The 15505-nt window shown below is 42.1% G+C and overlaps 1 protein-coding gene across 1 annotated transcript in view; it reads left to right on the top strand.

The window, feature by feature from the left end:
* Positions 1-13294, top strand: part of DNER (delta/notch like EGF repeat containing) — a 396414-nt gene extending 383120 nt beyond the window's left edge. Inside the window, exons 12-13 of the mRNA XM_062193179.1 lie at positions 2778-3024; positions 12282-13294. Coding sequence (XP_062049163.1) covers positions 2778-3024; positions 12282-12393 — 359 coding nt within the window. The 3' untranslated portion in view covers positions 12394-13294. The remainder of the gene's footprint in view (positions 1-2777; positions 3025-12281) is intronic.
* Positions 13295-15505: the final 2211 nt, after the last annotated feature.

Raw genomic sequence — 15505 nt, 5'->3', positions numbered from 1 at the left:
AAACCCATGCTTCAGACATTTTGGCAAAATATTCACCAGAGTTCTGGACCCAAACTCAGATGTCACTTCATCCACCCTTCTTTGTTACACTCTCAGGGACCATCTAGGCTGGGCAGAGGGGTCATTTTGCTGTTAGGCTTCTAAGACGTGGGCCTGTAGAGTTATCCTCTTGTTGGGTTTCCATCTGTGTTCTTCAGATTAGAACTTTTCAAGGCAATGAATGACCAATTCTTGATTTCCAAAACCACTAAAGATTTAGCTGTGGACATCTGGAAGTTGCAAATATGAGGATATTTCAATAAGCTCATTGCAAATGGAATTAAATGATAAAGTTTATTTTGGTGCAAAAAACTTTTGAAATCCATGAATAGTTTGCTCATACATTTTCCATGAACTTCTTCAAGACCTTATATGTGCATGGGTTTCAAAAGTTTTTGCACCAAAATAAACTTCTTTTAATTCTATTTTCTATAAACTTTTAACAATAAAGATTGATTTATTTGTTTTGAAGGCAGAGTTACAGAGAGAGAGGGAGAGACAGAGTGATATTCCATTTGCTGGTTCACTCCCCAGAAGGCTGCAATGGCTGGGTCTTGGCCAGGCCAAAGCCAGGAAACTGGAACTCCAACTTGGTCTCCCACATGGATAGCAGTGGCCCAGGCACTGGGGCCATCATCCACTGCTTTTCTGGGCACATTGGCAAGGAGGTGGGTCAGAAGCAGAGTGCCTGGACTTGAAATGGTGCTCACTTTAGATGCTGTTGTCACAGGCAGCAGGTTAATCTACTGTATCTCAATGCTTGCCCTCCCACAGACTTTTTGAGGCACCCGCATAGCCTCCTCTGAAACAGGAATGGAGAAAGAGTTCTGAGGATTTCACAGGAAGACAGGCTCACTCTCCCCCCACCCCCGAATCTCATTACCTAGCAACTAGAGTCCTACCCTGACAGTGATGGGTGGGGTGGGGTGGGTGTGTGAGTAGAGAAGGCACCCTCTTTTCCACAGGAGTTCAGCTTCTTTTTGATCTTACCTCTTTAATTTTCACAGTTCCTTTCAATTCTACTCATTCCTATTTGTCTGCAGGTCTGTAAGCAGGGCGTAACTTGCCACTCTTGACCTAATGCCAAGCACAAAGATTGCATCCTGAACTTCTGCCTTGTCAGGCTAGTACAGACTGGTGCTTTCAGGAAGAACGCAGGGTCCTTCTCAAGAATCCTCAGCTCTAGAGCGTGACCCTTCCAGGACAGCTTGCTCCTCATTATCCACTCCTTTCCAGGAGCACAACTCTTCCCCTTCAGGGGCCACCCACCACGTGCCCCGTGCTGGACTTTCTACCTTTCCTTAAGAAGACATGTTTTCTAACTTAACATTTGCAGCAAGCCAATGCAGTATCCATTGTTATTTTAATCACAGAAATGAGGAAACCAGGGCTCAGGGGGATTTATTAAACAGTGGACCTGAAATTGAAAGCAACATTGATGTGGTCTGAAGAATCACACTCTTCCTACTGTTTGGAAGGTGATCCTGTGGGTGTTTCCTTTGAGTAACTAGTTGCATGATTTTTTAATTGTAAAAGGAATATGATTTTTTGAGATAGTTGCAAAAGACTGATAAGTGTAAAGAAGAAACTAAAGATCTCTAGTAATCCTGCCTCCCAAAGATCACTTTTGCTAGCTCATTGCTGAGCAGAACTAAGACCTCAAATACGGACTTTGATCCCATGTGCTCACCCCAAGTGATGTCAGTTTCGCAGACTCCCCTTGTGGGGAGACAGGGTAATATGTCTCAGATGGTCATATGGATTAAATGAGGTGTTTTTTTGTAGGTGTTTCTTAATCAATAGTAAGAAAACAATATCTGCTTGCCATTATCATTACATTATTCTCACTTTTTCAATGTGTAGGTAGACATTCTAAAGCCATATGTGGTTGTCAAATTACGTACTATCTGAGTAGCTCCTGTCTTTTGATGTCATTTTATTTTTTGCTAGTTAATTAATAACTGCATCTTATCAAGAGTTTAATATTAAGGTCAGGTTTCGTTATTTGTTGTTATAAATTGTGTTGGAGTTGAGGGGGTAGTAGGAGAGTACAAGGGTAGGAGAAATGTAGCTATGCCTGTAACATTTATTTCTTTTTAACAATTATATGAAGACTCTAAAGCAAATACTAAAGTGTTAAGACTTATCAACTCTGCTGTGTACATGATCATCTGTGCTTATTTTCTGAGCTTGTCTGTGAATATGCAATAGTTGAGCATTTCACATTTAACGTTGTGATTCTAGGATGAATTTCCTTAAGCATGGAGCTTTCTGTGTTTTCAGGGCAATTTCCCCAGCACAAATCCTGAAATGCGTGGAAGGATGTTCCTCTGAGAGCACAGGAGGGCGATGCATCAAGTTACAGTCTCTGTTTCTATGTATAGTTGTCAACCGTGGTTATCATTTTTAAATAATATTTGGGAGCTGGTAGAGGCATTGCATTTTTTAATAATTAATGAGGCTGAACAGTGTTCTATTTGTATCCCTTTAATGGATTCCTCTTTACTTCCTTTGCTCATTTTTTTTTCCTGAGGCATATTCCTGGGTTTCTTAATGATTTGTGGCAGGTCACTGTGTGTTAAGTGCATTAATTAGCTCTTAGTCTTTTTATCCATAGAAGGTAATTCTTCCCGTTTGATGGCTCTTACGTGTTAAGCTACCGTTGCAAGGACAGGGAAGGCTTTCATAGTGCCAAGGCCACAACTCACGCCCAGCCCTCTGCTTGCTCTGGCCTTCAGACCTGCAGTGGAAGTCCGGGCACATGGCAGAGAGCCTCACCAACATGCCCCGGCACTCGCTGTACATCATCATCGGAGCCCTCTGCGTCGCCTTCATCCTCATGCTGATCATCCTCATCGTGGGGATTTGCCGCATCAGCCGCATCGAGTACCAGGGCTCTTCCAGGCCCGCCTATGAGGAGTTCTACAACTGCCGCAGCATCGACAGCGAGTTCAGCAATGCCATCGCCTCCATCCGGCACGCCAGGTGGGCTTCTGGAGGTGGCAGGGGGGCATGGGAGATGCTGCTTGCATGTGCGCTTTCTGGATATCGTGGTTATAATAGATATAGGACTTTACACCTGCAAGAAGACTCTAAAGAATCAAACAGACACAACTTAGTAATGGGGGCAACAGGCTAGCCAGGTCATGCTGCTAGCTTTTGTTTTGTTTACACTGAATACTTTCATTCATTTGATTTGTGTTGTTCTGTGAGTAACTATGTGATTCTTAATTCCCATGAGTTGAAGCATCTTCTGATAATTTCTTTTCTGGACTGTTGAACTGTGCTGCTCTTCAAGCAGTTGGCGTGGATGTAAACAATTCTGATCGATTTGTGGGCTTACAGAAAGAATGAAGAAACAGCTTGCATTCTGCTTTTAGAGTCCATGCTATATAAAACAAAGTCCTCCTGTGGAGGAGACTCCCAAAAGGCCTGATGATAATGTGGTTGCCAGGGAAAGTGCACGCTCCAGGCCAGAGGTACAGTTCTAACTACTCCATTTCCTGTGTATTTTAGACAGATCATTTCACAGTTCCACAAACACTGTAGAAGGGATAAGTTAACCTCGGTTACAACAGTCATGTTAAATTACAAATATTAAAGAGTTGTACAAACAGCTTCTAACCCGTTATAAACAGATGATGTAATGTAAAGAGTAGTTATTCTAAAAATAATAGCAATATTGTCTGTTGAAGGAAGCCATCTTTTCTTTTCGTCGGTAGACTAACCTGAAGTGAGCAATTCAGAAAGTCAGTGTGCTGTAGAAAACCCTGGACTGAACTTGGTGCCTTACAGTTGGAGTCAAGGGAACTATTGGCTATATGATCTCTGCTGGGATGTCCTGTTGGTATTGGTATTGGTCAAGACACATGCATACCACATTCTGTCTCAGTGGTACAGAAGCTGGGGTTCTTTCTCCAAAAGAAAATCCCCGGTCTAAGTGTCTGATTTTGTAGTGATCTTGTTGCTCCACAAAGACACAACCCGGCTTCCAGGAAGAAGGGAACTTGGGAGGCATGGGAGGTGTGGATGCTCTGCTGTGATGCCCAGATGGACCTGAACCCAGCCTACGATGCAGCTGGGAGGGAGAAAGGAGAGCTTGACCTTCTCCAACTAACTCAGGCCCTACACAGCTGCTCATCTTGACTCCTGCCTTCCAGGGTCAGTTCAGGCAACAAAGCTTCTAGAAAGCACAATCTTTCCTTTGGCCCTGATTTCTGTGTCTCTAGAGGATGCTGGCACATAGTAGATCTTCCTGAAATTTGAGGTCTGAAACGAATGGGAGTTCTCAGCGAAGGGTTGGCCTAGGAAGTCTTGACCTGCTCAAGAGATTCATCCCAGAGCATCAGATCCATTCATGACCTGAGCCTAGGGCAGTATTGGCAGGATCCTGAAATCACCGGGCCAGAGATTTGATGAACTCTTTTGGTGTTCCAGAGGATCCTCTCTCCTCTCCCTTCCTCAAGGGGCTTAGATCATCAGGAGAGAGCAGAATCCAAGGTGTTTTTCCCTTCATTCAACTAGGAGCCCCAGGAAATCAGATTCTCCCACTCCCAGAGTTATTTGAAGCTAAGACTATTCAGGGACCAAGAAGAAGAGCCTTGTATTTTAGCGCCAGCATAGTTGGAGATCAGTTCTTCTGCCCCTTTAGGTTCCTGGGAAGGAAAGAATCAACTTGAAAGCATTTACAAACCTGGATTTTATTTGGGGATGAATTTTATCAGAAGTACTTAGGGCAGATTTCCTAACCAACAAGCTCCTACATGCACCAGTGACAGCAGATGAAACAAATGATATTATGGCAATACCTTCCCAAATTAATTGGAATTCAGGAGAACCTCTCTCCTGGCAGCTGATCCAGCTGATTCAGCTGCATTCTATCATTTCTGTAGCACAGCTGTTAGAGGTTGCGGCTGGGTCGCTGGCTCATTGGCCCAATTTGCTCCCTTTTCTGGGAAACTCTACAAAGGTATTCGCAAATACTTGGTCGTTTGGATGTTATGCTCTCTGTGGTCTGTTTTACAGGATGTCTCCCTGTAAAAGGAGGTTAGGTTGAAGTAGAATGAACATGGCCCAGTGGCTGTGTAGGAAGTATATTGAGTGGGGCACCTGTGACACTCATGAGTGACTGAAGACATGTCTTGTGATGCTGAGGTCAGCTGTCAGTAGGTGTTGGCACTGGGTTGAAAAGGTGGCCCCTTGTTACTCCTTCCGAGAGTCATCTGTTCCTTAGCAGATTTGCTTACACCCAGGCAGGACAGAGTTTGCAACTGATCAGCAGGAGCGAAGCCATGGCTCGCTGGCCTCTGGTGCTGAGGTCATATCTTGGTTGCTGAGAGCTCGCAGCTGTCCCAGCCAGATGGGCCTGATCTCAGAAAGCAGAGAGGGGAGCCGTGGATGCACATGCTTGCTTTCCTTCAGCAGCTGCAAACCCTCTGTTTGGGCCTTTCTCGTGACTGGTTCCACCGACATTCTCTTAGGCTTTTGTGGAGAATACGAATTAGAAGGATGTATATGGTTTAACCTGCCTCTTGCCATATTTTTAAAACATTTATTTAATGAATATAAATTTAATAATTACAACTTTAGGAATACAGTCATTCTTCCCACCATACCAGCCTTCCCAACCATAATCTCACTGCTCCTCCTCCTCCCTCTCCCCTTCCCAGTCCCATTCTACATTAAGATTAATTTTCAATTCACTTTGTACACAGAAGACCAACTCTATACTAAGTAAAGATTTCAACAATTTGCACACACACAGAAAAACTGTTTGAGAACTAGTTTTACAGTTAACTCTCATAATACAACTCATTGAGAACAGAGATCCTGCATGGGAAGTTAGTGCACAGTGACTCCTGTTGTTAATTTAACAATTAACACTCTAATGTATGACGTCAGTGATCACCTGAGGCTCTTGACATGAGCCACCTAGGCTATGGGAGCCTTTTGAATCCACAACCTCCATCAGTATTTATTTTTATTTTTTAACTTTTATTTAATAAATATAAATTTCCAAAATACAACTTTTAGATTATAGTGGCTTTTTCCTCCCATAACCTCCCTCCATCCACAACCATCCCATCTCCCACTCCCTCTCCCATCCCATTCACATCAAGATTCACTTTTAATTATCTTTAAATACAGAAGATGAATGTAGTATATAATAAATAAAGATTTCAACAGTTTGAACCCACACAGAAACACAACATATAAAGTACTATTTGAGTAGTAGTTATAGCATTAATTCACATAGTATAAGACATTAAGGACCGAGATCCTACATGGGGAATAAGTGAACAGTGACTCCTGTTGTTGATTTAACAATTAACACTCTTATTTATGACATCAGTAATCACCCTAGGCTCTTGTCATGAGTTGCCAAGGCTATGGAAGTCTCTTGAGCTTGCCAACTCTAATATTATTTAGACAAGACCATAGTCAAAATGTAAGTTTTCTCCTCCCTTCAGAGAAAGGTACCTCCTTTGATGGGCCATTCTTTCCACTGTGATCTCATCGCAGAGATCTTTCATTTAGTTTTTTTTTTTTTTTTCCAGAGTGTCTTGGTTTTCCATGCCTGAAATACTCTCATGGGCTTTTTAGCTGGATCTGAATGCCTTAAGGGCTGATTCTGAGGCCAGAATGCTGTTTAGGACATGTGCCATTCTATGAGTCTGCTGTGTATCCTACTTCCCATGTTGGATTGTTCTCTCCTTTTTAATTCTATCAGTTATTATTAGCAGACACTAGTCTTATTTATATGATCCCTTTGATTCTTAATCCTATCATTATGATCAATTATGAATTGAGACTGATCACTTTGACTAGTGAGATGGCATTGGTACCTGCCACCTTGATATGATTGAATTGGAATCCCCTGGAACGTTTCTAACTCTGCCATTAGGGTTAAGTCCGATTGAGCATGTGCCAAACTGTACATCTCCTCCCTCTCTTATTCCCACTCTTATATGTAATGGGGATCACTTTTCAGTTAAATTTAAACACATAAGAATAATTGTGTGTTAGTTAAAGAGTTCAACCAATGGTATTAAGTAGAACAAAAAAAACTAAAAGAAATAAAGTAGTAAGTTGTTCCTCGGCAGTCAGGACAAGTACTGATCAAGTCATTTTTTTTTTTTTGACAGGCAGAGTTAGAGAGAGAGAGACAGAGAGAGGTCTTCCTTCCATTAGTTCACCCCCAGATGGCCGCTACAGCTGGCGCGCTGCGCCAATCCAAAGCCAGGAGCCAGGTGCTTCCTCCTGGTCTTCCATGTGGGTGCAGGGCCCAAGGGCCTGGGCCATCCTCCACTGCGCTCCCGGGCCACAGCAGAGAGCTGGACTGGAAGGGGAGCAACTGGGACAGAATCCGGTGCCCCAACCAGTGCCGCAGGTGGAGGATTAGCCAAGTGAGCCACGGTGCCAGCCAAGTCATTGTTTTTCATAGTGTCCGTTTCACTTCAATGGGTTTCCTTTTAGGTGCTCAGTTAGTTGTCACCAATCAGGGAGAACATATGATATTTGTCCCTCTGGGACTGGCTTATTTCACTCAGCATGATGTTTTCCAGATTCCTCCATTTTGCTGCAAATGACTGGATTTCATTGTTTTTTTTTTTTTTACTGCTTTATAATATTCTATAGAGTACATGTCCCATAATTTCTTTATCCAATCTTCTGTTGATGGCCATTTAGGTTGATTCCATGTCTTACCTATTGTGAATTGAGCTGCAATAAACATTGAGGTGCAGACAGCTCTTTTATTTGCCAATTTAATTTCCTTTGGGTAAATTCCAAGGAGTGGTATGGTTGGGTTGTATGGTAGGGTTATATTCAAGTTTCTGAATATAACCTCCATCAGTATTTAGACAGGACCATAAGCAAAGTGGAAATCCTTTCCTCCCTTTAGAAAAATTGCATCCTTCTTTGATGGCCACTTCTTTCTGCTGGGGTCTCAGTCAGAGAGATCCTTCATGTAGGACATTTTTGCCACAGTGTCTTGGCTTTCCATGCCTGAAATGCTCTCATGGGCATTTAAGCCAGACCAGGAAGTCTTAAGGGCTGATTCTGAGGTTAGAGTGTTACTTAATGTGATTGTCATTCTATAAGTCTGCTGTTTGGACTGCTTCCCATGTTGAAACATTCTCTCCTTGTTAATTCTGTTATTATTACCAGACATTTGCTCCTATTTATATGATCACTTTAACACCTAATCCTATCTATATGTTCGCCTTAACACTTAATATGATCACTTTTTTTTTTTTTTTGGACAGGTTGAATTATAGACAGAGAGAGACAGAGAGAAAGGTCTTCCTTCCGTTGGTTCACTCCCTTAATGGCTGCCATGGCTGGCGCTGCGCCAATCCAAATCCAGGAGCCAGGTGCTTCCTCCTGGTCTCTCATGAGGGTGCAGGGGCCCAAGCACTTGGGCCATCCTCCGCTGCCCTCCTGGGCCACAGCAGAGAGCTGGACTGGAAGAGGAGCAACCAGGACTAGTACCTGGCGCCCCAACCGGGACTAGAACTTGGGGTGCCAGTGCCGCTGGTGGAGTTTTAGCTAAGTGAGCCATGGTGCCAGCCTAGTATGATCACTTTAACACCTAATCCTATCTATATGTTCACCTTAACATGTAATATGATCACTTTAACACTTAAGATGGCATTTCTACCACCAAGATTAGTGGGATTTGGGGCCAAATGACAAATTTTGAGACTGTACCATTAGAAATAAGTCCATAGGGATGTTTACAGAACTATAGTGTTATAGTGAAAAACTTCTTCCCCCTCTCTTATTCCCACTCTTATTTTTTATTGAGATCCATTTTTAATTGACTTTATACACATATGATTAACTTTATTTATTTGAGAGATAATGTTACCGAGAGAGAAAGGAGAGAAAGAGAGATGTCTTCTATCCTCTGGTTCACTCCCCAAATGGCCACAATGCCCAGAGCCAGGCCGATCTGAAACCAGGAGCCAGGAGCTTATTCTGGGTCTCCCATGTGGGTGCAGGGGCCCAAGGACTTGAGCCATCTTCTACTGTCTTCCCAGACCATAAGCAGAGATATAGATTGGAAGAGGAGCAGATGAGACATGAACTGATGCCTATGTGGGATGCTGGCCATGCAGGTGGAGGCTTAACCCACTACACCACAATGCCATCTCCACACCTGTGGAATTTGAACAGGGTTTGCGACAGCTGCCATGTTGAAGAACAGGGATTCCAGGCCCATGCCTGACTGCTCCCTCTTGTGGGGCTGGCCATGTAGGCCTGACTTCCCCAAGCTTATCTTTGTAACCTCATTATGCTTCCTGACCCTTTCCAGTTTGAGGTCAGCCCTGTTGGCAGTATGCCAGATGGCTTAGTCAAGCAGTCTGCATGTAAAGTGATGCTCCTTGTTCGTTCTTCAACTTTGCTCATACACAGTGAGCAAATGGCTCGCTGCTGAGTGCCCTCCACCATTGCCCGTCAGACTCAGCGAATCTACAACACCCACCCTCAATCCAACATGTGGTTTTATGCTCCTTTGAACTATTGCTTGTTAATGGATGAGCAAAATGGAAACATCCAATTTTCTAGATTTTGAGGAAATAGATTCTTCTTCAAACTATGAAGTCATATAAAACATATTTTAAAAGATATATTCAACGTATTATATTGTTTGGATCTTTCCTCTTGATCAATTATAAGTTAATAAGCTGATTAATAAGACTTTCTGGTCCTTATGCCAAAGTTCTCATAGGAAACCACCTCATGGTTACTAGATTAGGATGTGGAGAGATTTTCGTTGGGTAGCTGGATTTTTTTAAATTATTATTTGTAAGTAGTACATTATTACCAATGTATCTGGATATTTTATGAGAAATTGTCAAAATGTTTGTACCTTTTTTCCTTTTTTTAAAAAAGATTTATTTATTTTTTGAAAGTCAGAGTTACACAGAGAGAGGAGAGGAGCCAGGAGCTTCCTCGGGGTCTCCCACGTGAGCACAGGGGCCCAAGGACTTGGGCCATCTTCTGCTTTCCCAGGCCATAGCAGAGAGCTGTATTGGAAGTGGAGCAGCTGGGTCTGGAACCGGTACCCATATGGGATGCTGGCACTGCAGGCCAGGGCATTAACCTGCTGCACCACAGCGCCAGCCCCAAAATGTTTGTACCTTGAAGTAGTTTCTGGAAAGATCCCATAAGCCTTTCCTACTCTCAGGTTAGGCTGGAGTCTGACCCACACCCGTATGAGTACAATCCCAGACTCAGTGAAGCTCCACATTTCAGAAATGGTTTTGCTGAAGCCTTGCTAAGTTTTGCAGGAATAGCTGTGAATCTCTTGGGATAGAAGGTGTTGACTCTAACCTTGTTGCCTGTCTGGCTCTGATATGCCTTCTGCCCTTGAATGAATTAGAGTGCAAGATTGACAAATGTGTGCAAATAAAAGATTATTTGAAGAATGCACTGTTTTGTCATTTGCCTTTGGATCCTACTCCTCATCTCCATCCACAGAAGATGTAAGGAAAATAGAGGGAAAGAGGAGAGGTAGGACAAAAGCCATGGTAAATGAGTCCCTTTGATTCAGAAGGGCTCCATCCTACTAACCTTTTCAAAATTCAAGGTTCTTTTGAAATTTTCTTTTAATGAACCCTCCTGGACTTTAAACAGTTAAAAAATATAGTCTATAAAAAGGTGGGGGAAATGGTGGGTTTTTGTGGAAGATTGTTTAAATACTGTTGCACTTCAGGGATTTTGGGAAGGGTAGGGTCTTGAATGGGAAGAGACCACCCAGGAGTTGAATTAGCTTTACTTTAATAATTGCCATGTTAAGACTGGCTTGGCAGGAAGTCCTAAAATTGTATTTTGGCTCCCCTGGCTTCGGGGAGTTACTCCTGCTATCCAGGAGATTTTTGGTGTTGGCAAATGTATTGGGACAATGGCGTGTGTATTAGTGGGGTTTGGGAGGTGGGTGGGTTTACATGGTGGATGCTGAAAGACTGTGTAGACAGATAACTCCGTATTTGAGGGTGTTTCTGTCCTTTACCCTTCTTGCGTTGGGGTCTCAGAGGACCTCAAACCTTATAGCTTATCCCTGAAAATGCCACCAGAGAGGCTATCTGTCCACGACTCAGGGAAGATTGCCCCAGCATTCTGCATTTCAGGCTCTATGGCAGGTGTAACCTAAACTTCCCCCCCAAGGTTTATTAGTCTCAGAAGAAAAAGACAATTCAACACCTGTTATGTGGAAACTTATACCTTTGGTTGGTCTATGTTTTGTGAAATCCATTCTTTGCCTCTTGCACCAAGCACTCATGTTTATACACATTCAGTGTTAATATCAGGATTCTTAAACTTCTTTACCTGCTAGAGAATATAGTCAAGAGTGTATTCTTTTTTTTTTCCCAAAGAAATGTTTTACTTAAGGAATGCAAATTTCATGCATTTCATAAGTACAACTTTAGGAATATAGTTATTCTTCCCACCATACCCATCCTCCTACCCACAATCTCACCGCTCCTCTTCCTCCCTCTCCCCTTTCCAGTCCCATTCTGCATTAAGATTCATTTCCAATTCACTTTGTACACAGAAGACCAACTCTATACTAAGTAAAGATTTCAACAATTTGCACACACACAGAAAAACTGTTTGAGAACTAGTTTTACAGTTAACTCTCATAATACAACTCATTGAGAACAGAGATCCTGCATGGGAAGTTAGTGCACAGTGACTCCTGTTGTTAATTTAACAATTAACACTCTAATGTATGACGTCAGTGATCACCTGAGGCTCTTGACATGAGCTGCCTAGGCTATGGAAGCCTTTTGACTCCACAAACTCTGTCAATATTTGGACAAGGTCATAAGCAAAGTGAAAGTTCTCTCCTCCTTTCAGAGAAAAGTACATCCTTTTTTGATGGCTACTTCTTTCTGCTGGGATCTCAGTCACAAGGATCCTTCATGTAGGACATTTTTTTGCCAGAATGTCTTGGCTTTCCATGCCTGAAATGCTCTCATGGGCTTTTCAGCCAGACCAGGATGCCTTAAGGGCTGATTCTGAGTTCAGAGTACTACTTAAAGTGATTGTCATTCTATGAGTCTGCTGTTTGGACTGCTTCCCATGTTGGAACATTCTCTCCTTTTTAATTAATAAAATATTCTTATGTTTCCGTTTGATTCTGGAGTGTAAGTTATTTTCACCACTTGCATTTAATAGGACTTGAGATCTTATATTTTTCCAACCAGAATCCTGTTTCTCTGTGATTTCAGATTTGGAAAGAAATCCCGGCCTGCGATGTATGATGTGACCCCTATCGCCTATGAGGATTACAGTCCGGATGACAAGCCCTTGGTCACACTGATTAAAACAAAGGATTTGTAATTTTTTTTGGATTATTTTTCAAAAAGATGGGATACTACACTCATTTAAATATTTTTAAGAAAATAAAAAGCTTAAGAAATTTAAAATGTTAGCTGCTCAAGAGTTTTCGGTAGAATATTTAAGAACTAATTTTCTGCAGCTTTTAGTTTGAGAAAAATATTTTAAAAATACAGAATTTGTGAATTCCATATACTACATTTTAATGTACTTCCAGCTCTCTAAACTGTATGCTTCTACTAGTGTGTGCTGTTTTCATGGTAGACACTATCACAAAACCCAGATGAAGTTCTGTGGTTGTTACAGAGTAAGTCTAATCAAAAAGTTTCTGTTGATGTCCGAGTGCTGGCTTTCCGAGTAGAGTTAGAAGAACATGTAAGTAGAGTATGATGCATAATACAGTATACCCGTTACTTAAAAAGAAGTCTGAAATGTTTGTTTTGTGAAAAAGACACTAGTTACATTTATTATTCCTAACCCGAATGAAATTAGCCTCTGCCTTATTCGGTGCATGGGTACGTGATTTATTTCTGCATTGTTTGGTTGAACTTTGCAGACCACTCTTTCGAGTTTGTTTTTGTCATTTGTGTAACAGTCTTCAAACTAGGCCTTGAAAACATCCACAATGAAAAGGCCTAGTGAGGCAAATTACAATTGAGTTCAGTCTCTATTTTTTCTTTAAAAAATCAGGTTTTTATATTGTGAGTAAATTGAATTTACATTTGAGTTGTCTGTTACTAAGAGGTAGTCAATGTAAGAGAGTACTGGTTCCTTCAGTAGTGAGAATTTCTCATAGTGCATCTTTATTTATATCCAGGACATTCTTGTGGCTGTATTTGATTGATATGTGCTTCTTCTGATTCTTGCTAATTTCAGAGAATATTGAATAAATGTTATCAAGTCAAGGATGCACTTGTCTCTCTTGTTCTTTTAAAATGATATAAAATGCTTTGGATTTGATGTTGGTTGTCAAACCAGCACTCCTGCTATTCATGGCATTTGAAATACCCTAAGGAAAACACCTACAATGGTTTGCCTGTGGTTTCAGTGAGCCCCGCAAAGGCTTCCTATATGAGATGTTTGGTCCCCAAGGTGACAATATGGGAGGTGATGGAACCTTTAAGAGGTGGGGCCCCTAGGAGGCCCTTAAATTACCAAGAAGCTGCCCTCAGAAGGGATTAAAGAGGCTCTTGTGAGACCCTGAGCAAGTTCAAGAGGGAGCCATTAGAAAAATGAGGCTGACCCCTCATTTTCTCTCTAGCTTTCTATTTGGACATGAAGTCTCCTCCATGCACACATGCTCCTATATTGAGATTCCATGCACTGTTGGACCTCATGAGAAACTGAACCAATGAGCCAGTGGGACCACCTGACCTTGGACTTTGAATCTCCAGAACCGTCAGCTAAGTTGAACTCTCTTCGTTATAAAGTTAGTCAACCTCAAGTATGTTGTATCATTGCAAATCAGACTAACACAGCATCTCTGTGGCTGCCAGAGCTGTTTCTGTGCTTTCCTGACTTCCTAATAATCAGCAAACCCACTCTTGGTGCTTGTCAATATGAAAGTTGTGAAAAAAAAAATAGCAAGAATCCTCATCTGAAGTTTTGCACCTGAATTTCCCAGTGAAATGCAGCACAGTGAATGTTGAGGTGCACTGAAATCCAGAGATACGTCTAGCTACGTCTAGCTTCGTGAGCAGGCACTTGGTAACTTCAAGAGGTACCTTACGTACTGCTGACTGTGGGGATCAAATGAAATTGCCTCAGCAGACAGCTCCTTGGTCCATAGAAACTGAAGGCATTTTAGGGCTGCCCTGTATTCAATTCCATTTTGTATTCAACTGCAGTGCTGAAGTCCTAGAGTCATTTTTTAAAAAATGTAATTGTAACTTCACATGGAATTGTTTGGTGAGACCACAAGAAGTCCTGAAAGCAAGTGTGTGTATGTGTGGGGGGTTTGAAGCACAAAGAATGATTTAAAGATGATTTTCCCTCTCTCTCTGCCCTTAAAACATCTGTCCACAGTCTTGCACATGGCATAGCAATATACTCCTTGCTTGCTAAATGATGCAATGCAGTGGCCTGATGTTTTTAGATTGTTGAAGAGTTTGTAAGTGAAGGCAGAACAAAATATTAACTGTTGAGCAACCCCTAGGACACAGCAGAGAGCGTGACACAGACACGTGGACTCCCATCTTCTGTAAAGGACCCTATTGGTCATGTGGCTCACAGGGGCCTCTGTCAACACCAGGAGGGAACCTAGTGTGAGTTGTTTTCTGGTCTCTGCTATATGCTATGATTTGATGTCTGGGCTGTTGGTCCTCTCTGCTTGTTTTTCCTTGTCAGAAGCTGCTCTGATCACATCCTCATGTCATCTCCAGTCTTTCTAATTCTTAAGTTCATTGTATGTGGTACCCCTTAAAGACTGATATGAAAGACAAAATGGTTTTTATAAATCAGTTTGTCTTTTGAAAGGCGTTTCATGAAGCCTGCTGGTTCAGGTTTAGGGTAGAGCCTGATGATAGTATGAGAGCAGACACTGAACACATTAAAGACATTCGCTTATTCATGGACATTCAAGAAAAATAATTCATGTCCCTGAGCACTTAGTCTGCAGCAGGCAGACAGTGAGCATTGAAAGGCAACAGAAGGAGGCTGGCTCCTGAGTTTGCAGCTTGTTTGAACCAGATCTTCATCTAATAAACAGAGAAATACAGAATTTCACTTTGAAGAGCATGGTGATGGAGACTAAGCTCTGTTCTAGGGCAGCTTGTGTGTAGCAAAGTGGATTAGAATTTTGCTTTAATCCTTTACATGCTGATGACTTTCGGCAAATAACTCCCTGGGTCTAAGCTTCATAATTTGGAAAATGGGAATAATGACAGGACCTCCCCTGAAGGGTCTTTGTGAGAATTAAACACAGACTGCATGTAAATGACTGAGCCCACCTCCAGCACACCCCAAACTTTTGGCACATGTGAGCTGTTGTCACTGTGCTGTTCTTGCTTTAGGCACAGTAGGCTGACATGCTCAGTTTGGTGGTTAGTGACTATGATCTGCAGTTCATATGTCATGAAGTTGTCAATCGTTCTAAAGCGAGGAGCGAATTCTCTAA

The sequence above is a fragment of the Lepus europaeus genome, chromosome 1, assembly GCF_033115175.1.
Source record: "Lepus europaeus isolate LE1 chromosome 1, mLepTim1.pri, whole genome shotgun sequence".
In the NCBI taxonomy this organism is placed as follows: Eukaryota; Metazoa; Chordata; class Mammalia; order Lagomorpha; family Leporidae; genus Lepus; species Lepus europaeus.
This window is presented reverse-complemented; position numbering and strand designations above follow the sequence as displayed.